This window comes from Populus alba, chromosome 12, assembly GCF_005239225.2.
Source record: "Populus alba chromosome 12, ASM523922v2, whole genome shotgun sequence".
Classification (NCBI taxonomy): domain Eukaryota; kingdom Viridiplantae; phylum Streptophyta; class Magnoliopsida; order Malpighiales; family Salicaceae; genus Populus; species Populus alba.
This window is the reverse complement of record NC_133295.1, coordinates 6,127,716-6,150,175: the sequence shown is the minus strand read 5'-3', so window position 1 is coordinate 6,150,175 and position 22,460 is coordinate 6,127,716. Positions and strand designations below refer to the sequence as shown.

At 31.6% G+C, this 22,460-nt stretch overlaps 1 protein-coding gene and 1 long non-coding RNA gene across 5 annotated transcripts in view; one reads left to right on the top strand and one right to left on the bottom strand.

Annotated features, from left to right (window-relative positions):
• Positions 1 to 1,027: 1,027 nt before the first annotated feature.
• Positions 1,028 to 22,460, bottom strand: part of LOC118030218 (uncharacterized) — a 32,798-nt gene continuing 11,365 nt past the window's right edge. For 2 of the 4 annotated variants that reach the window (XR_012167527.1, XR_012167528.1), the window contains 4 exons: positions 8,861 to 9,054; positions 4,038 to 4,101; positions 3,800 to 3,846; positions 1,028 to 2,192 (listed from right to left, as the gene is read on the bottom strand). This is a non-coding gene — a long non-coding RNA (uncharacterized lncRNA). Of the gene's footprint in view, positions 2,193 to 3,468; positions 3,496 to 3,799; positions 3,847 to 4,037; positions 4,826 to 8,860; positions 9,055 to 22,460 lie in introns of those variants that run through there. The other 2 variants (XR_012167525.1, XR_012167526.1) reach the window with 2 other exon arrangements.
• On the top strand, positions 13,452 to 15,782 carry LOC118030217 (uncharacterized). Its single transcript, XM_073403621.1, has 3 exons — positions 13,452 to 13,866; positions 14,041 to 15,326; positions 15,481 to 15,782. Exons 2-3 carry the CDS (start codon positions 14,223 to 14,225, stop codon positions 15,544 to 15,546), a joined length of 1,170 nt encoding a protein of 389 aa, XP_073259722.1. The 5' UTR covers positions 13,452 to 13,866; positions 14,041 to 14,222; the 3' UTR covers positions 15,547 to 15,782.

Sequence of the window (22,460 nt, the reverse complement as noted above, 5' to 3'; positions counted from 1 at the left end):
GTCAGAAACAACACTATTGATGTTAAATGGAGTACAAAATCAGTCGCTTAAAAGGAGATTTATAGATGGAAATATGTGAAGTAAATGATGAATTGAGGTAATGACTCTAAATATTAAGGGTTTTACTAAAGACTGATGAAATTAATGATAAAACAATACTTGTGTTTTATTATTTCTAGATTTGATAAAGTAATGAATATTTGTATAATGAAAAATTTTATTTTATATTCCTATGTGTGTTATACAGGCGGATTTTTATCCATCCAAGAGAGTATGTTCAAATCTTTAAAGATTATTTTATTTTAAGAAAAAAATAATAAAAATTGATAATCTTTTATAATAAATTATTGTATATCTATTAAGACAGCAATGATGTGTGGATTGTAAAATAATAAAAAAAAGGATGAATACCTTGTTAAGAAAATTATGTATTAAAAAAATATCAGAAATTTATTATCTTGTATTAAATATTACGTATCTTTATTATGCATAGATAAAAGTGGTAAGTTTAAGGTTATCTCATGAAAAAAAAAAAAATTCCTTAATTTTTCACATACACAACAATGACCGTATGAAAAGTTCAAGTTCAGGGAGTTTACAAACACTCATAACCAATAGTAGAATTATTTTCTTCTTTTAATTAGGATATTAAATTTAACTTTTTAATCATTATATTTTACCATGTTTAATTTATTGATAATGTAGTCTATTAACCAAATTATAATAAATTTATAACATAAAATTAGTTTAATTAATGATAAAAAAAAAAAAATGCCCCAATCATCAATTGAAGTCGTGTTTGTGGAAGAAAAAAAGATAGAATAACATTGAGCGCGACACCATCATGAGCGGTTGCGAGCTGTCATGTAAAAAATATCTTGAAAGCCTCCACGTGTAAGTAAGTGTTATTACTTACACGTGGAGTGTAAAAAAGGAGTGGATGTCTCGGGAGTTGATATTGAGATGGAAATAAACTGCATTGCCAGCAAATGGCATGCGTATGCTTGAATCATGAGGTATAAAGATATATTAATTTTATGTATTTGAATTAAGAAATTATATTCCTAGATAAATTCAAATTCAAAGTGGTTATTTTATAATGAACATAAAGGATTTGAGTAAACACATGCACATTTTTCCAGTTCTCTGTCCATATTGCAAGCTTCCTCGGTGAAATTCATCTGCAAATGCAATACCAGTTCATTATTTCAGCAAGCCAGAGGAATTTCAAAGATCTACACACACACACACACACACACACACACACACACACACACATATATATATATATATCTCTGATAATTACAATTCCGGGTTAGGGAAAAACATGACATGAACTTGAAAAGTGAGTTAATTACTTGAGGATAACACGAGCGAATCCTTCTAGGATCATCATTTGAACTCTTGAGGGGGCAAATTCATGTTGAAACGAGCATCTGACATTTGGGTCACAACTGCTTCAAGAGCGAAAATCACAGCTCCAGTCCCCATAAACTCAAGTTCATCTTTACTTTCGATGAGCTCTTTTGTATACAACAAAGATCCATTGGAGGGGAAAACACCAAAATCTAAACCTTCAATGTTTGGCAAACAAACATCCTTTCTTGACAAAGTTTATTGCTTATCGATACTTTTTTGTTCTGGTAATTTGGACCCTTGAGTCCCACTTTGCTGAACATTATGAACAGGTTGGCATAAAGCAAACTCTTTATGAAAATTCTCAAGATGAAAACCATGTCAAGGGGATCAGTAGAGCAATTGGGCTTCTCCAAGATCATGTCAAGGTCCTTAAAATATGCATTTAACCATGAGAGAACGTTCAGAGAAGCAAATATGGATAGCATTAGTCTACTTCATATAAATCTCCTTAGGGGGGCACCCTCTGATCAAACCTCGGACCTGGATATATAGTAATTTTACTTCACATCTAAAGTTGCTAATTTCCAGTCCCACTGATTCTCCTTCACTAATATTTAAACCTCCTCCATTTACAATCTAAATTTATAAAGAATTATTAAATCTGTTATAGGCAAAACGAAGACCAACCACTAGGTTAGGAGCATCATCTTGCTTGCACATTACCTAGGGAACACCAGTATATGAAGCCCCACAACCATCTTTGCTGCCCATTTAACATAAGGTGGCCTTTTCTCATGAAATGCTGCCTCTACATTTCCATATTCATTTTCAATCTACATGTTTACAAATATCATTAAAATGGACTATAAAGATGTTACAGCATGAAAACAAGAAAAAAAACTGCATAAATTCATGTAATGTACTTGAAAACTGTGAGAGTATAATTGGCCTTCCTTGTGAAGCATATAGCTTTTATGCTCTCAGCATTTTCACTATCATTTTTGCTTACCTTTCCACAAATGATTTTGCCAGTTAACACATGGAAATGAGCTTAGTAATTTTATTCTTTTAATCACCGATTGATAAATAATTAGTTCTTTATAATACCTTGAATGGCTTGTTATCATAACAAAAAATCGATTCCTAGTACATCATGCAATAAAAAACAAAAATATCAATGTCACAAGGCCGTCAGAAAACAGTATTTTGGTCACGCTTAATGAAAGGGTGTCAAAGAATAAACAAAATAAAAAGAAAGAGAAACAAACTGGAAAAACATTAGGAAAAGCAAGAGTGGTAGTTGGGAAAAACTAACTGCAACATTAGCAAAACAAAACCAAAGCAGTGAAGCAGAACAACTTTAGAAACAAACCTCAAAGAAAGCTAGAAAAGTAGTGGAAAAAAAGAACAGAAGGACATAATGACTTCCAACTACAAACCTATGCTTAGGCAGATGGAAATAGCAGACTGCTAGAATTGACAAAAAAAACATCAAAAAGTCAACTACCATGACAACGCTAACGAACCTGGCAAATCATATGGCAAAAAAACTTAGCAAATGACAGGTACATAGACATCGTGTGGAACACAAAGCTGAGGAAAAGGGCGGGAAAGGAAAGAAATACCAAATGATAAAAATAGGTGAAGTAGAAAAAACTAGTTAAAACAATGGAGAAAAAACAGTTTCACCAGCTTATATAAAAAAGAAAAATAATCTAATTTCAAGGACAAATGGCCTGGCCCAACAAGAAAGGAAATTCCAAAAAAGGAGTATGAACGGGGAGGGAAATAAAAAGGGCAGAAAAAAGAGATCAAAAGCATTGCAATTTCACAAAGGTAAAAACAACAGAACTAAGGCCATAGAAGGAGGGAACAGCTATGCATGCAAACCAAATCTTGCAGCACAAACCGAGCGAAAATTTTCTAACTGCAAGATGAATTGTACAAGTGAGTGAATTGCAAGCAAAATTATAAAGGAAAGAAAAAACATATACGATAAGTAAACAGCAACCACAGTAAATAAAAGCAAAGTAAGACTAGGAAAAAAAAAAAAAAACATGAACGAAATAAAAAAACTGAACAACTATAAAAGATAGAATGAATTGATACCAGAAGTGTAAGATGTCAACTTCGAACCTAAAGGGAACAGAGAGTAAAGAGAAAAGTTAGAAAGCTCACAAGGGAGAATGACTGGTATATATAAAGAAAGAACATGCGTGTTAAAAAGGGAAGCATCAAGCTAGAAGGCATAAAAAATTAATTGATTTGTAAAACAAAATGGGAAAGAATAACTTAGAAGATGGAGAGAACATGAAATTAAGAAATGATTCAGCTAGAACCGAAAGAACAGTTAATGTTGTTGGAATGAAACGAAGGAAATCTAATAGCGAAGAGTTGTAAAAATAAGCAGCATGCAAGGCAAGACCAAAAGAATGTGTACCTGTAAGAGCAGTGAACGCGAAAGGCTGTTGGATATCTTTATAGTACCTTGCAAGGAAAATTGCAAATAGGCAGTTCATGAATCAACAGAAAGCAAGAGACAATATAAAGCAAAGGGGAATAAATGTAAAGATATAAAACACAATCTACAGATTTAAAAAAGAAAAGCTTAGAAAAAGAAATCAAGGGAGATCTTCTTTTTGTTAAATATAGGAAAAATATCAACTTTCCCTGCATACCTAGCTGATGGTGGATCATCCACCCACTACGCATCGACTACCATTGCTGCTTTAGCTTGTGCTTCTGTAAAAGCTAGGCACAATCATCATTAAACAAACCCGATAGAAAAAATCCATAATTTACGAACCCAAAACCCAACCTCCAGCCACAATTCAAAAAAAGATGCATTAAAACCATACTGCAACCCTAGAATAGACACAACCTTCACTGTCATATTAGCTCAGCTAAATGCATACCAAGGAAATCAAATATCACTTGCACCTAGCACAGATCCAAGCACAAAACCCTCCAGCTAAACATCACTAGCAAAAACATCGACATCGACAAGCCAAGACAAAACAGAACAAGACGTATCATAAAAGAGAGAAGAAAACACAAACCTGATTCAAAATCATAAATAGTAAATCACTTAAACAGTGTCGTCCAAGAAAGCACAAATAATAAACTTATGCAAACACTTAATTTAGGATTATAGATAGACGTTAAAAAAAAAAAGTAATAAAAAAAGAATAAGTCGATGAGTTCGAGGTTCCAAGAATCAACATCACACTCAGAGCTTTATTTTTGTGGAGAAGACAACCACAACAACCTCGGTATCATAAAGCACAAGAATATCACTCCAGACCTCCTTCTTTAAAAACCCACATGTCAATTTTCCTTCTTTTGAACACCCTTCAACAGAAACCCATCTTTCCTAAGACTCTATACCGAATCTCCACAATCAATTCTCTGATCAGAGAGAGAGAGAGAGAGTTCCAAATCTTCCTGTGATTTTGATTTTTTATTTTAAAATTGTTATAAAAAATAATTAATTTTTTTTTATTTTAAATTAATTTTTTAGTTCTACTGTAATAACATCAAAAATTATTTTTCAAAAAATAAAAAATTATTATTTTAATATTTTTTCAAATAAAAAATACTTTAAAAATAAACCATATTTCCAATCACTCTTATAATTAACTTGATAATGTTTTTGTATAGCATTTTTTTAGAAAATAAATTGTTGTTATATTTTTTCTCTTTATGCTTGTCATTTTTATTTATTACCATTTTGTTTTTTATCTTTATTTTTTAATATTTTTTAGTTTTTTCATTTTTTTCTTTATATATTTTTTTAAAAAATTATTTTTTATTCTTTAAATATCTATTACTTACACTTCATCAATTTTTTTTTTTTTGTTCTTATCTTCATTCTTTTTTAATTTGTTATTTTAGTTTTTTCTTTTATTGGTTTTTTGTTTGAATGCGCGCTCTCTCTCTAGATTAAAAGTTACAGAAGAGCTCTCTCTTTCCTTCTCTCTTGTATTTGAAGTGTCCAGTTCTTCTTTTCTTTCAAGAAAGACTTTTGCTTCCCTTTTATTTCTTTTTATTATTATTTTCTTTTTATAACCCTTTCCTTACACTCATTTTACTCCCCATTCTAATTTGCATTTCTTATTTTCAACCACAATCCCCTTTACTTAACCATTTTGGTCTATCTTTTTTAGACCTTTCAAAGTAAACATTATTTATTTTACAATATTCTTTTTATAATAAAATCTCGGGAAACACTTTTACCAAGGAAAATTTCTTATTCCTTAACTCCTTTTCCTCTTTATCCACAATTCTTACCAGCTCCATTTCTATGCTATGTCCCTAATGGATCTAGCATGGCTTTCTGAAGTAAAGACACATGAAACACATCATGCTCCTTTGACATTATTAGGGGAACTATCAATTGATAGGCTACTGGTTCAATTCTCCTTATGGCTTCAAACGATCCTATATACCTCGGTGCCAACTTACCCTACATTCCGGATCAAATGATATTCTTCCATGATGCAATCTTTAGAAACACCGAATCCCACACATCAAACTCTAAAGGTCTTCTTCTATTATTAACATAACTTTTTTGTCGGTTCTAAGCCATCTTTATTCTTTCCTTGATCACTTTAACCTTATCAGTAGTAATCTGTACCAATTTAGGCCCCATCAATTCTTGTTTCCTACTTCCTCCTAGGATACCAAAATGCGGCATTTCCTTCCATCCAATGCTTTAAAAAGAGCCATTCATATTGTAGCTTGATAGCTACGATTTATTTTGTAATATTCTTCTTATAATAAAAGCCTGGGGTTTTACATACATGGTTTGCCTAAGTAATGAGTGAGATGCCTAATTTGAGAACCGATGTAGCTAGTTTTTGAGATGGGACAAACCATATGGGTTTTGGAAGGAAGAAGGTCTATAAGATGAATTAATTAACTTTTAAAAGAATCTATAGCCAGAAATACAGATGAGGAGGCTAATAATTTTGATGATAACAATGGTGGTAGGTTTTAGCCATATAGAAACCAAAGGAATATGGAGTTTAACCTCTTGAGCAATTAGGCCATAGGAGAGTAGATAAGGAGGATGGATTTTAGGATGGTTTGGATAGAGATTTGGCCAGTATTAGGATGAAGATCCTGGCTTTTCAAGGAAAAAACAATCCAGAACCTTATTTAGAGTGAGAAAATAAAGTGAAGTTGATTTTTTACTGTCACCATTACTCTAAGGTAAAGATAAGAAACAAACAGATCACAAATCAATTTTAAACGGTTGGTACAATTGGTTATTTGTTAAAATTACAAAGTGGGTTTGTTGGCTTTTAAAATCAGTTTCTTCCATTGTAATTTGGTTCTGTTTTGGGTTGTTATAAGACTTGTCACCTGAGATCAATTTCAGTTCATTGAGTTAGATTGAAAATCTAGGTCAATATTCCTTAATTTTCTAATGTTATTTCATATATTGTCTCATTTCATCTTGTTTTGTTTCATTATTGAATTGAACACTACCATTAAACTTTTAACACCTAAATTGATAGTTCCTTAAAAGGATTTTTGAGTGAAACATGAGTAGAGTGTAAACAAGTGAGGAAGCTAGTGAGGATATAATTTTTTTCTTTTTACCATCGACATGAATTTTGTAAAATTATAACATGTATTTTAATGAAACATGATCAATAAGGGAGAGGGACAAACATATAAGGGTTCTAACTAAAGAACACAAAAGCCTAACCTATATTCTAGGGGTGGTGCAGAAGTAACTTCATTAGTTAAAAGAATTAATTAATTCTAGGCAAGCTTTAGAAAAAGAATAGCATTAACATTGAAAGAATGCAAGATGAAAGAGAAAGGCTACTACTACTTTCATACAATGTTGTTGGAAGTGAATGTTGGCAAGAAAAGAGCTTGGAAAGCTTAACAAGAAGCTCATGAAGTATCCATTGTTCCTATTAAATACTCAAGGATGAATCTTCTTGAAGAAAATAGGAATGATATAACCCATGTAAGGGTTGAGCAATCAAATTCGAGTTTTAACTTAATGTTATCTATTGTCCAATTTTAAGCTAACAAGTACAGCTCTTAATTTGACTATTAGATTGGGTTGAAATCTTACTAGAAATTACAAAAGGTATTTTTATATATTGAATTAACATTTCAGGTCAATTAGAGTTTGATAAGGCATCACAATACATGTCAAAAAATGCTATATATATATTGTTATTTGTTGTCTTTTGATTTGTGTACTTCTTATTTGAAAATGATTCTTTTCCTAATGATACAAGGATATTCAACAGTTTATTTTTGAGATTTTTCTAATTCTACAAGGATCTTTAATGAGTAATAACATAGTTTTCAAGTGTGGTTAGGATTCTTTTAATGTTCCAAAATCATTTTCTTACAAGGATTCCTTAATTATTCTAGCTACACAAGGATATAAGGGCTGATGATATTTAATGGTAGATCACCTTGTTTGTTTTAGGCAATTTTCTTGTAAAAAAAAAAAAGACTAAATGAGGTGGCAATGAAGAGAATTAATATGTGTCATTTTCTTTCTGTGAATTATAATGATTTCATATTGTATAATAAAGCTAAAAGGTGACAAAATAAGGGATTTGATTCAACAATCAAAACAAGAGTTTTATTAGCTAATTTAGGACATTAAAAGATTACAATTATCCTAGGTATTTTAGGATGCTAAATTCAACCATAAAGGATTCTATGTAATAAAGGCAGTTGTTATGAGTTATTTAAGCTTGTTTGATGAAGAACTATATTTATTATTTGGGTTTTGTGTTATTTTTATTATTTTGGACTTGTTTTAGCTTGAATTTAGACTTTTACTTTAATTTTGGTTCATGACAGTCCATTAGTCATTGTTTAGGGTTATTAAGTGTTTTGGGTTTTAGTTTTTGTTAGGCTTTGTTTTGAGCCTTGGATTCATAAACCATTAGAGTTATTTGGGGAGTATAAATACTCCATTATAACAACTTATTTCAGTTGAATGAATATTGTTATTTTTGCCACAACCTTATGTTTGTGTGTGTGAGGATACTTATGCTTTTCATCTATTGAAAGAACTCAATTTGACTTATCAAATAACAATTGTTTTCATGATGTCTTATAATTCTCATTCATGATTCGCTAATTGTTAGATAGAGATTTATATTCCAATAATATTGGGTAATTATTATGTAACACTCTTTCATATATATTCACTGTTCATATCAATAATACTATTGTTAATTTTGATGAATTGTTTGACTCTACTGTGCATATAGAATGTTTTCTGTCACAACTACTGGTACCTTGTCATTCTAATGATTTTCTCTTTTTATACCATTTTTTATAGGCTAATTAAACCATTGGGAGTAGCAATGTCTAGAACTCTGAAGTTGTCTATAATTGCACATTTCATATTACATTCTAATCTTAACCTAGACACAAAGCATAATAAGAGAACATTACTATCCCGAGGAAGGGTGTTAAAATTTTATTAAAAGATAAAGCTGTAACTCACCAAAATTTGACGTACGCTTCAATAAATTCTCGTCCACCATCTTCTATAGTCAAGTGAAGAATATCCTTTACCATGAAAAGGCAGCTGCCGAGTGTTCTAAGGCAACGATTATGCTGTGCATGCAAATCATTGTTGAAGGTAACCTTTTTTCTTGTCGATGGCTCTTTTGGATTGCAGATGCTAAGCTCAAACACCTGCTAGAGTAAATCACACATGGTAGAAAATAATCAACTATGAGTAGCTAAAAGCATTTGATGTAGAAGTAGTAGAAACACATTCATCTAGATTCTTAGATCACAAATTATCATTATCAATTTTGATGATCCATGAATTGACCGATGACTCATTATCCTATTTTTTTCATGTTAATCTTTGTATCGGGTCTAAAATATATATATATATATATATATATATATATATATATATATATATATATATATTAAAAACCATATCCTATAACTAATTTGAAAGCATAAGACATCACGTAATTATTTGAATGTGTTAACAATAACAGTAAATATTCTATTTAATCATTAAAAAGGTATAAATGTTTAATTCTTTAATTTTCTAGGTACAAACTTGGTCCTTAAATTTCTCTTGATTCATCATAATGAAGGAGATGTGCTCTTAAAATAATAATAATAAAAAAAGATATAAATTTAATTGTAGTTGATAAACAAGCTAACCTGAAAACATAAAAATAGCAATTTTACTTCTCTATTTATCATATAATGCTTCTCTCTATTTTGTATGTTTTTTAAAAAAAGAAGTTTGGAAATCAAATCATCTATTGACCATCATTATCTCAGTAGATCGAGAACTACAATACCATGATTGATCCACCACTATTAATATGAATTGAATGCCATTTTTACGGTCATTGATCTCAATTGAAATAATTAATTATTTTTATTAATGTGGGTGTTCGATCAGTTTGCGTATATCTTGGTTAATTTTGCAAGCCCCGAGTAGTTTTGATCAAAAGGAGAGAGAAAAGAGGTTTGAAAATGATCTCTTATTTCTAAAATTAATCATAATTTACCTACATTTTATTTTATTTTGAATTTCTTATGATTAGATTTTTTTTTTTTTAGTTTAACGTGGGTGTCCGGGCCAGCTTGCGCGCACCTCGACTAATCCCACGGGCCCTGAAGTTAACGACTACATAAGCCTCCAGTGGCCATCATATGAGCAACCTAGGGCTCGAACTTGAGACCATAGAGGGAGCAAATCTCTTGGTCCCAAGTTTTTAGATTTGTTTTTGACAATATTAATTCTTCTTTTTTAGACCCATTTATTTTTCCACATGAAATAAAATAACAGCCATGTCATTACTTGTTCAATATTTATTGCGTTGAGTACTACTACGTAAGCTAAAATAAATGTTAAGGTACCCAATAAATAGAATTGCACCTTAACTTAAAAGGAGATTTAATAAAGGGTTAGATGCTAAAAATATGCTCTCCTTTGGACCAATATTTTTCCATGTTACACCAAATAATTAGGGAGGCCAATTTCAGTATTATATATGTGGCATCTAGTGTCATATGATCTAGCTGAATTGAATTTTAATACAATCAAAGTATATTTTTGTAATTTTAATAGGTTTCAAGTTGCAATTTTTTTAAAAAAACTTATTTTCTTGGTTATAAATTTGTAATTTTATGAAGGGTTTTTTATACATGAATTTAAAGTTTAGACTTTATTTTATCGTTTTGTACGTAATGCACGAGATGGATTTTTTTGAAATTTTTTTTTTATTAATATAGAACTTGGATATCATGAGTGGATACCCGCTACGTGAAGAAATCTCTTAATCTAATTTGGTCCAATTAGATTTGAGATGGGAGTGGATGATAAATTTAAATATTGTAGATTATTGGTTTAGCAAAACTCAATTCTTTATAGATAACTATCACATCACCGATTTATTAAAATAATAATATAATTAAAAGTAAGAAGCTCAAAGACATATAATGCTTAAATAGAAGAAGATTTATTAACTTTGGAGTTTTCTCGGTACGGAGAGGACACCTTTCAATATTATGGTAAACACGTTCAAGTTTCTTATATAATTAAATTAGGAGTGGATGCTTATTACATAACTAACGCTAGATATTTCCTCGGTATCATCACCAAGACTTCAACGCAAAACAACAAGAGAAAAGATATCACAAGAACAAACATTTTAAAAAACAATGGTTAGATTTTATATTTTTAATCGTTCTGGGAATACTTCTATATAGTTGCTCCACCATAAATTGATGAAATAATTAGGCAGACAGACATGTTTCCTTTTTATTCTTTTCTAATTCTTTCTCTCATTAAACAGGATCTTAGCACAACAAGTCAATTTTTTTTATTATTGTTAATGTGAGTATTTATATCAATTAATGTGCATCTCAACTAATTTTATGGATTCTGAAATTAACAGTTATGTAAATTTTCAATAGTTCTGAAGTTTGAAAAATTCAAATTAATAATTTTTAAAATATAAATTTAAAACTTAATCAATTAAATTATACCCCTTAAACTTCCTATGATTCAATTATTTGCATTACTGCTGTCCAGCTTTTGTAGAAAAGGTGGTTTAATGTTATGTTCTGTGCTGGTAAAAAAAAAAAAAAAAACACTCCCAAAAGGTACTGTCCTACGTTACATTTATTCGACCTTAATCACACACAGAAAGCAGGCATGTCGATGTTGAATATACAAATGATTCAGACGGAGGCAAACGCATATGGCTGAGCAGTGAGGGATCGTAATTCATTTTCTTGTCTTTCTTTTCTTGCATCATAGGATATGGGATAGCTCGTGATCAACGTATGTCGTATTGGACCATCCACATCAGTAAAACGACATTATTTGTGCCAAGTATGTATTCATCTCGCGTGAATCGAAGCATCAAATCAAGGGCCCCTCCAATATTGGCATTAAAAAAGATTAAAATAGTTACCATGTTATGTCAAAGACTTTATGGGATATCTAATCAAATCATAACAAAAGGATTAAATAATGCATTCGGTAAAGCTATCTTGTTTCTTATCATTCACATGAAGAAAGACGTTTCTCCCAATATTTGTCACGAATTCGGATTTTCTGTTCTACCAATATTTGTACTTCAATAATAGGAACATGGAGGGGGGGGAGGTGATAAAACGTTGGTAAATAATTAATGGGCACTGTTAGGGCATCATTACTGGCTCGATAGTGAATGGATACGATGGATTTGTCGCACCAAATGTGAAAAACAAATTATAATAATTAATAAAAAAACTCGAAATAAAGTCTTGCTTTGTTCTACATAGCTATGATCATGTAAAAACACATGCTTTATCTAATGGATTCTGCAATTCAACATTCACCTAGCAGTATAAAAAGGGGAAAAAAAAAGATAAGAAAAAAAAGGGAACTTAAATATTTAACGAGGTAGTTTCCAATGATTTCTGAATAATTGATGATTTTATGTAGGAGAAATTAATAACTAAATATAGACAAACAAGTCAGCGAGATTTGCTTTTCATGAAAATATATGGTTCATCCCCTAACATATAGATTCCAGATTGAACTTGGGAAGGAGTAAAACAGCAAAAAACAATAGGGTTAATTACTCACAGAAATGTGTTTTTTTCCCCCAAGGTTCTTTTGATTTCAACCACAAATGGAATTTTTGTACTGGCGGAGAGCTCATTATGGAAATGAAAGCACTAAGTCCAAGCAAGACTTTTGAGGGTTTTATGCTCTCTTCATCACCCACACTTGAAAATGGTACATTTTATCACCTTTTATTCATACTTATCAACTCCTTGATAGCAACCTCAGAACAACTAGCGAGGTAGCTCTTCATATGATGTGGTCCTCCTAATCTTGCCAGCCTATACGGGTCGTGCTCAGCTAGAGAGAGAGCGCATGTATAAATGGAAAGAAAGAAAGTACGCAAGGGAGGGGGAGATAAATGAAATTAAGCCTGAGAAAATAGTTTTGTAAATAGGACTTGTACCATTTCCAAATAAGATGACACATGGGGCTCTGTAGTTATGATGGCATCAGGGGATTGGCTAGGGTAGTTTTGATGATAGCATGGTGGATGACATGGTATAAAGCACCAGCAAAAAACCCTCCTTGACAATGAGTTTGTGATGGTGATGTTGTTGAGAGAGAGAGAGAGAGAGAGAGAGAGAGAGAGAGAGAGAGAGCTTTCCTTCCTTGTTTAGCTCCTGAACCGATAAGCACGCATGGGGTTGGAAGGAACCAAACAACATTTTCAGAGACTTGATAGAAAGACACAATTGAGGAGTGAGAGAGAGAGAGAGAGAGAGAGAGAGAGAGAGAGTGATGGGGTTTTTTCTTTTAATTGAAAGCGACATGTATCTATACATTCACAGTCAAAGCAGAGTTGGCTCTAATGACTCATGACAGGCTCTCACAGTACAGGCCCTTTGGGTGAAGGAAATAATTGTCCTTCCTTTCTAGGGCTACACACATCCGCTGCAAGATTGAAAATGAAATACAACTATTCATACACCATAAGATCAATCTTGTCCTGAGACAGAAAAACCAACCCTATCCCACATTAAACTCACTCATCTTGTAAATTTTAAGACAATATTGGATTGAAAACATATGATGTCCATGCAAACTCTCTTGGGTTGTTCAAGGGAGGGATGGATGGAGGGAGTAGTTCACTATCAAAGTCTCACCTGCTAGCAACCACGTGAAGGAGCACTAATACTAGGTGTTTCCTGTCCACTCACTTCCCACAACGATGCTGTTTTCTTTCTCTCTTTCCCTTTCATGCTTTTTAATCCAACTTTTTATACAAAAGAAAAAAAAAAAAAAAAAGATAGTTCCTTGTCTCCCATAAAATCCCCTCTCCTAGGGTGCCTTGACTCCCACCATCATTATTCAAATCCCCGCATAACTTCCCCCTTATCTCCCATTCTTGCACCCCCCATGGACATGTAGTACTTGTGCTGTGCTGTCTTTCTCGTGCTCTAGTCGGGGAGGTAAATGGATATTCCCTGTTTCTCTCCATCTTAAACTCACCAAACACATACGCATATGCAAACTCGCTGATCTCTGATTGAGGGAGGGAAGGAGAAAAAAGAAGAAGAAGAAAATGACAAGTAAACAGTAGTAACAATTTGCTGTCTCTCACTTATGATTTCCATTGTTTGCAGAGAAAGTGAACTTGAAAAGGATACATGGACTTGAACTAGCTAGAGAAGTAGAGAATACTCTATGCACAAGGAGGCATGTTAGGTAACAGTTTGGTGCACATGTCATTCTCAAGCGACTAGTCCTCTCAAGGGAGCTCTACGGCGGCTAGCTAGGTATTGTTTGGTGATATCGCAAAGCTCAAATGTTTCCATTAAGCTACAATGCCAACGACGCCATCTCCTGTAGTGATCAACAAGCTTATAACATGCCCTTGTTCAGTGATATCATTTCCTATCCCAAACAAGATGTGCCTCCTCCTTTATCTCTCTGCTTGCCCTCTCCTTTTATCCCTTGTGATCAGCAAGAATTTGAAGACCATCTTATTTTTCTCCAACAAAACTATGACCTTTTTTTTCAGGAGCAACCCTTGAGAGCTACAGCCACTAGTACTAATCTATCCCAGAGTACTGTTGTTAATAACATGGCGGATTCCAATAAAAGTGACGTTATTGAGCTAACCGGAATCTGCAACAAGAGATCCAACAACAGCACTGATCAGATCCTAAGAAAGAGATCTTCAAAGAGAGATCGGCATAGCAAGATTAACACGGCTCAAGGACCAAGAGATCGGAGAATGAGATTGTCACTAAAGGTTGCCAGAGAGTTCTTTGATCTGCAAGACAAGCTACGCTTTGATAAAGCTAGCAAGACTGTTGAATGGTTACTCATACAGGCAAAGAATGAAATCAAGAAACTATCCAGTGGCTCCGCCCATATGAATTATAGCGGCAGTGATGGCACCAAGAGTGCATCTTCTACTTATGATTGTACTGAAATGCTGTCCGAAATCAATATTGAAACTACCACGAAAGGGAGGAATGTTTCCAAGGGTAGATCCTCACCGTGTGTCAAGAAAGAGAGGACTAGGAGAGCATCATCGCGTAAAACTCCATTCAACCCTTTTGCAAAGGAATCAAGGGAGAAGGCAAGAGCAAGAGCGAGGGAGAGAACGAAAGAAAAGTACTTGTGCAGTCGAAGAATCGACAAATTGAAGTTTTCTGAAGAATCATCAAACAATGAATTGAATCAATTCGCAGGTTGTTGGGATACTCCATTAGAAACTGGTGATCAAGAATCTGACATTCAGAATTTTAATCCTTCCTTAGAAGTTCAGCTGGCTGAAGTTGATGTGGCAATCTATCACGAGCGAGAGAAATTAGGTACTCCAGAGGGCATGATCGATGAAAACTTGGTGATTATGGGCAAGTACTGGAGTCATCTGCACAGCACTGGAACTCCTGAGGAGGTAAGTTCCAAAGAGAGGTTTCTTTGTCTTCAAAGATGTTCGGTATTGATGATATGTATATTTTATTTAATTTGCTATATGTATTGCTTACTCTATGTTAAAAAAAATACTTGTTATTCAGATTTCTGACCATCCCATATATAACTGGTTGCAGCATCAATTCTCAGACTTTCAATACAAGACATGGGATCAGGCATGCACCATTGGCAGCATATGCTAGCATGGATATTCATCTCTCTCACCACCCTTGAGTTGTCAAGTGGACAAAGATTTGAAGAATACTATGTATGGTTTGTTTATCTGGTTGGAGCGCGCGCGCGCATATATACACACATATATTTATTTATTTATATATTATGTATGTGTTTTAGCTTTGCATCAGGAGATTTTCCAGCGATGTGCTTTCTCAATGATTGTTAAGTAGTTTATTTTTAATGAAATCAAGAGTTGTGTGTTTCTTGTGTCTTAGCTTCACATGGTATGAAAGCATATATATAAATATTCGTTGAAACTTCAAAAGAGGACTTCACAATAATAAAACATCACAGATTTCTCTGCCCTTTGTTTTGTTTTGTTTTGTTTTCCTCACCATGCATATAAGTTATGTTGGAGTCAGAATACGCACACTCATATATAGACTCTTTTGTAACTTAGTTACAGGATTCAAATTGCTGAAAATAAACTAGATTTATCAATTTTTTGAAAATAAGAGAAACCGATCAACTAGTGAAATTAAATGAACCGGTTTATTAGTTGAGAGCCAGTCGACCAGTTAAGCTGGTAGAATTTTCTTCTTGTTCTTTAGTTTTTCTTGTTGCATTGATGTCTATAAACTCCTACCACACTAATTTTCTTCCAACAAGTGGTATCAAAACTTATTTTTTATTATTTGACATGGTCAATACAAACTTCCTACTTTAATGTCCTCGTTTGATAAAATAGATATACCCAAGGGAGTAGAGGACATAGGCAAGGCAGAGAAAAAGGCGGGGGAGATAGATTTGAAAAAAAAGACCAGGACAGTTTCAATAGATACAAGAGTCAGATTTGAAAGACGATACTGAATGAAACAAACCGATTGACCAGTTCAATTAACAGAGGCAATCCGATAACCAATTTGACAAAACAAAAGTTAAAAGTTACAATTTTAAAAAGATGGGTCATTATGCTAGGAATTGGTGGATCCAACTAGAAGGGTTGAAGAGGATGTCAATCTAGTTGTAGAAAAAGAGAAAAAAATACAAGTTACTGGAGCTTGATGAATCAATTAAAGGTAATGTCACATTCATAGATCATTCAAAGGTTTTCATCAAAGAGAAATATATGATTCTTATTAGATTGAAAAATGATAGTCATTAATTTATTGGTGATGTCTATTATATTCTAACTTTAAAAAACAATATATTGAGTTTATGACAATTGTTAGAGAAGAGTTATGTCCATATATTCTCTTTGAAGTAGGACTTGTGAGTAGGTTCATGAAGACACTAACTATGACAAATCTCAAAGCTTTGAAGCAAAATCTTTGATACATCAAAGCTACCATAGATTTTGGCTTATTCCATGATTGAGGTGGAGACTTGGATGATAGAAAGAGCATTATAAGTTTTGTCTTCTGCATTGGAGACATAACATTCACATAGAGTTTGAATAAGCAATTTATAGTCACATTATCAACTTTTGAAGCTGAATATGTAGCTGCCACATCATGTGTTTGTCATTCTATATGACTAAGAAGAATATTGAAAGAGTTGTGAATATTACATGAGAAGCCTACATAAATTCATATAGACAACTCATCATTAATTACCTTAACAAAGAATCATGTGTTTTATGACAGAGGTAAGCACATTGACACAAGATTTCATTACCTATGAGATTGCATTATAAACAAGAAAGTTAAAGTTAAGTATGTGAAGATCTATGACCAAGTCACATATATTTTCACAAAACCACTCAAACATGATGTTTTGACATGATAACAGATATGTTAGGGTTATAAGAAATCAAGTTTAGAGGGGATGTTGAAAATAAATTAGATTTTTTTTATTTCTTTGAAAAACAAAGAAACTAGTCTATTAGTTTGGAACTAGTTAAATGAAATGGATTGGTCTACTAGTTGAATGAAATGAATGGTAAACCAATTAAGTCGACATAATTACTTTTCTTGTTCAGAATTTGTTATCCTTTTATGAGTTTAGTTCATTGATTGTTTAGGACTTTAGGCCTATAAATAAACTTATAATCAAAAGCATAAAACATAAGTGTAATAAAGAGAAAATGTGTATTGAAAAGAAAACACTTAATGAAACATTCTTTCCTTTTAAGTCTTCTTCTTGTTCTTTTATTTACTTGTTTCATTGTTGTCCATAAACTCCTACCACATTAATTTTCTTAGAATAAAAATGCTAAACAGTGAATTTTTCTACCTGAACCTATGTTGGAACATTACAACTAATTAACAAATGAATCTCATTTGTAATATTTGGATTTCATAAATTTCAAGAAAATTTTTGTAATCTATAGCAAAAGAAATTATGATTGGTTTCTACCATATTTTGATGACAAGCGTCCCTGATATATTTATTATACAATAATGGAAATTAAGTAGATGCTTGAAAGGAAATCTAAATTCAAGGGTTCCTTTTCTTTATTTTATGGTTGTTGTTATACATGCAGTCGAAATGAACAAGAAAAACAAAAAGGATAAAGTGTATCCATGAACTAATTACATGTGATCTCAAGTATCTAGTAAAAGGAAACAAGTACATAACATGTAATGAACTATGTCCAAAACTCTTTCATCATCATTTTGAGGAAGGATTTAATCACAATGAATATGATCTTGCTCTAAATTTTATCTATTGTGAAACCTAACCATATTACAGTTTAGATAATGTTTATGACATGCACACCCAATAACCTTTGGAATGAAAAGTTTGAAGACCTTAACTACAAATACTTTGGAAAGTGACCAACGTAGAAAACATCAAGCTCTTAAGGTATTTTCTTCATGTTCGAACTCTTTAGACTAGTTAACAAGGATGTTGCTGCTTCTAGTTAAAAATATTCGAGAGAATAACATCTCGGTGTGAACATGACTTTCACTAATGAATTACAATGTAACTATCTAAGCAATGTAAATTGTGAAATTGTAAATCAAATAATTGAAAACATAATCTCATGAAAAGCCCTTAATTAGAGTTAAATAGTATATAATTTTATCTCACCAATATTATTATATTTCATAGATTAGCAAGTTGTTCTAGCACCAAAATGCTAGGCAATGGTAAACACCTTTTTTTATTGCTCTAATGAATAAAATATAATAGGAGAAACTGAATAAAAACACTATATATTTCTTAGTATAACAATAATGGTCACATTCATAAAAAGAAAAATGAAACCTATCACAATTCGTTATTCTTAATTAATGCCATTAATTAGTAAAAAGTGGAATTAATTTGGTAAACAATTTCTCGTGTGTGTGTGACTATATATATATATATACATGATTAATTAATTAGATAATTATGGATTTTTTTCGAATAACTGCAACTAATATTCTATAATTACTAAATGATTTCTTATCTCTTTTAAAAGAAGAAAACCTTCCATTTGATTGGGTAAAGTGAGTGAAATGTGATTACAATGATTTAAAAAACATCAAAATAAAAATTTGATATATCCTTAGTACTAATAGTTTGCCAAATGAATTTTATCTTTCAATCAGGCATGATGACTAAAAAAAAATCATTGCATGATTAAGGCTTGTCATTTTCAAGTTTTTTTGGTTGGCATGTGAAATGGGAAGGTAAATATGGTCATGATAACATTGCCCGGTTAATCACTATAGCTTAAGCCTCTATGTAGAGTTTTTGTCCTTTTTTTGTTCACCAATACAAACATAAAGACATATGTGTCAATCACCTTTATAGATTATCAGACAAATAAGAGAGTGGTATCTAGCATTTATGCACTAAGCATATTGGTGCCCAGTATAATTGCTTATGTTGTGCAGGTTTGGATAAGAGAATTAGTGCTTTTAAGAAAGGTTCAACTAGTTCATATATTACTATAATAGTATTTTCTAATAAAGCCACGCAAGGTATATACAACAGACTATTGAGAGTTTTGGTCGTCGTTTGGTGATGATATGATCAGAAATGAACATATATATAATAAGAAACTTTCAATTGAAATCAATAACGTTAAATGAATTCGATGGTTAAAGGAAACAAAACAAAGAAAAGCAATTACAAGTCTAAATGCTAATCTTCCAATTAGCTTGTAAGAAGAAAGGGATATAAAACAAAGTTGTTAGGGATGAAGATATTAATTTCTCGAGGGAGAGAGGGAGGTACAAAGCATTATTTACTCTTTTTTGTTTTTGAAAAATCCAAATTGATAGCAAAACAGGATAAATAACATATGGACTTATAACTGTTGTCAAATTATTATCAATGAAGGTATGAATTATATATCTTTTTTGTAGTTAATATGGGTGAAGAGGAGGTATGATGGAATCTTGAGATAAAATGCAAAATAATAAAGCTCTTAGAAAGGACGAGCACTATGCATAAAAAGTCAAGACATATTTATACTTATGCTGAACTCAATACCAAAAGAACAAAAAAATAATAATGAGACAGGACACTTAAATTCTAATGAAATAGGTATAGATTCCACTCATGTGTACTTCTTAAGAGGGTTATCCATATGGTTTTGACCTGTGAAGTTGTGAGGATGCAAAAACATTGGACATGTATAGATTTTGATTGAGTAACCTAGTTATTGTTCATTTTTTTTTTAAAAGGTATGCCAAATATTATAGATAACATTAAGTAGAAGTAAGTAACAAGTCATCTTTAACATGATTGTTTTCTTATAGTCAAAAAGTTTGGTGGAAACATTATCTTAAGCTCTTTAATGATGACATTTCAAACAAAAAACAAAGAGAAAAAAAAAAGATCAAGAATTAGATGAATATAATCGTATTGATTTGCTTGTGTTGCAAAAGTGTGATTATGATTTCAAGACACTTTTAAAGAAATACATCTTCCAATTTGTGTGAATCTTGTCAAGATGCAATACGCAAACAATACTTCATTTTCTTGTTATAGATTATATGAACTATATCTATGTTGCTTAAAACAGCTCAGAAAGGAAAACACCAGATGTATGCCGTGTTTTTATAAATGTTAAAGCTACAAGTTAAGCAACCATATATATCGTGAAGGAAAAACAAAAATTGAAATAAGAGAAGGAAGAGGAAAAAAAGAAGAAATTTTTGCACCATATGTCAGGAAGCACATGACTTTCATATACTAAATGAGTCATCATATCAGGAGTTAGCAACTTTATAACTGAACGTTGAAACTACAATTCATATTTTCCCTTATATTGAAACAATTAAAAATAAAGTAATAATTAGAGTGTTAAAGAGACAATATATCAAAACAACACATGTGGATGCAATTATCATAAAGATATACATATAGAATTTCTTTCAATTTAGAGTGTTAAAGAGACAATACACTACAATTTTTATTCTTAATATAATATAAACCTAAAAAAGAAAAGAAAATTTACTCATGTGGATGCAATTCTCATGAAGATTAAAATAGGTATAAAATGGACATATCAAAAGAGTTATCTAAAATTAAACTTTTTCTTTCTTTTTTTTTATTGTCCTGATGAAAATTCTTTGCATTGAACAATTATATTCACAACATGAAAGCAACTTATTATATGAAATTCAACATTCAAGAAGAAGACAAATGTAGCCGCCTAATTTTTCATAATAACTTAAGAAATTAATGAAAATAAAACGAGCTAGTAAGATCATATGATACTCTTTTTATTTATTTATTTTATTTAAATTAATCTCTTTTGGTAGAAGTGTCTTACTATGGGTTATCACGCAAATGAAAGTTTCTTTCTTATTCTCTTTTCTTTTTCTTTTTTTTTTTTTGATAAACACATAGAATTTCTTTCATTTGTTTTGTCTACATAGTATCATGCAACCATCTTGGCTTTTTAGATAGCTATTCTTGGGAGCTAGCACTGTCCCACCTAAAGTTTTTTTATTCTTTTTGTTTTTTATTTTTTTCTGCTAGTTGAGTTGTTATAGGACATAACATAGATGCGTCTTGAGATATATAAAACATTATACACCAGTTTTGCTTTTGTTTGCTAAAAAACATCGTAAGAATTTTGATATAGTTTATTTCTACTAGTAAAAATGTTTTATTGAGTTTTCTATTGGTATAATAATGTCACATTATGTTCATTCAATAAATTTTTATAGTAATAGCCTTCATTAGATAATGCCAAATTATAGTTCTCCTAGGATGCTTGAATAATACAAGTTAAAAAATCCTAAATCAAATATGAAAAATAATAAAACAATTATAAACTAAATAGGAAAATATGACCAATCCTAAATTTTTAACATTTAGGCCTAGTTTGAGGCCTCATCGTTCTTAGATGGCTATGAGAATTTAATCATATGGAAAGCAAGGCTTCTATAATATCCAAAAAAAAAAACTTTATCTCAATTCAATGAACGGATTGAACATTATGCCTATTATCATAAAATTGCATGCTTGACCAAAATCCCATGTATTAGTCTTCGCTTGTTGGAAAGAACTCGTTCTTAAATTTATATTGTTTTTACTTTGGTCTCGTGGATTTCTAATAAAGGTTGAACTTGTATCTAGTCGCATTTAAAGAATTTGAGCTTACGTCCCAATTCTTTTATCTTTCTTTGATGTTGAAAGAGTAATATATAGGGGTTTGCCAACAATCACTTTTTCATACATCACCAGTAGATGTTGCTTCATTAGTGGAATTGGTTTTGAGGTTCACTAGCACTCATCAACCATTAAGACGCTAACTCTGGTGAATCATTAGGGCAAAGAAATTTAACATAGGAGTCTTTCTAGGCCTAGAAAAAAAAAAAAAATTCTTGTTAGCTCTTTATAGGATGTCTTCTTATTATCAAATGCACATGCCAAAACAAAATTCCTTGTCTAGCATTAAACTTAGAAACTAGCATGAGGTTATTGTTGTTGATAGCAATTAGGATATTCTCTTTTGGCAACATAGCTGTGTTGACCATACCAAAACCAC

Excerpts from the sequence above, each read along its gene's own strand:
- LOC118030217 (XM_073403621.1), top strand. The coding sequence starts at position 14,223 with ATGTTTCCATTAAGCTACAATGCCAACGACGCCATCTCCTGTAGTGAT. Across the intron at positions 15,327-15,480 it reads GCACTGGAACTCCTGAGGAG|CATCAATTCTCAGACTTTCA; the intron begins GTAAGTTCCAAA and ends AACTGGTTGCAG.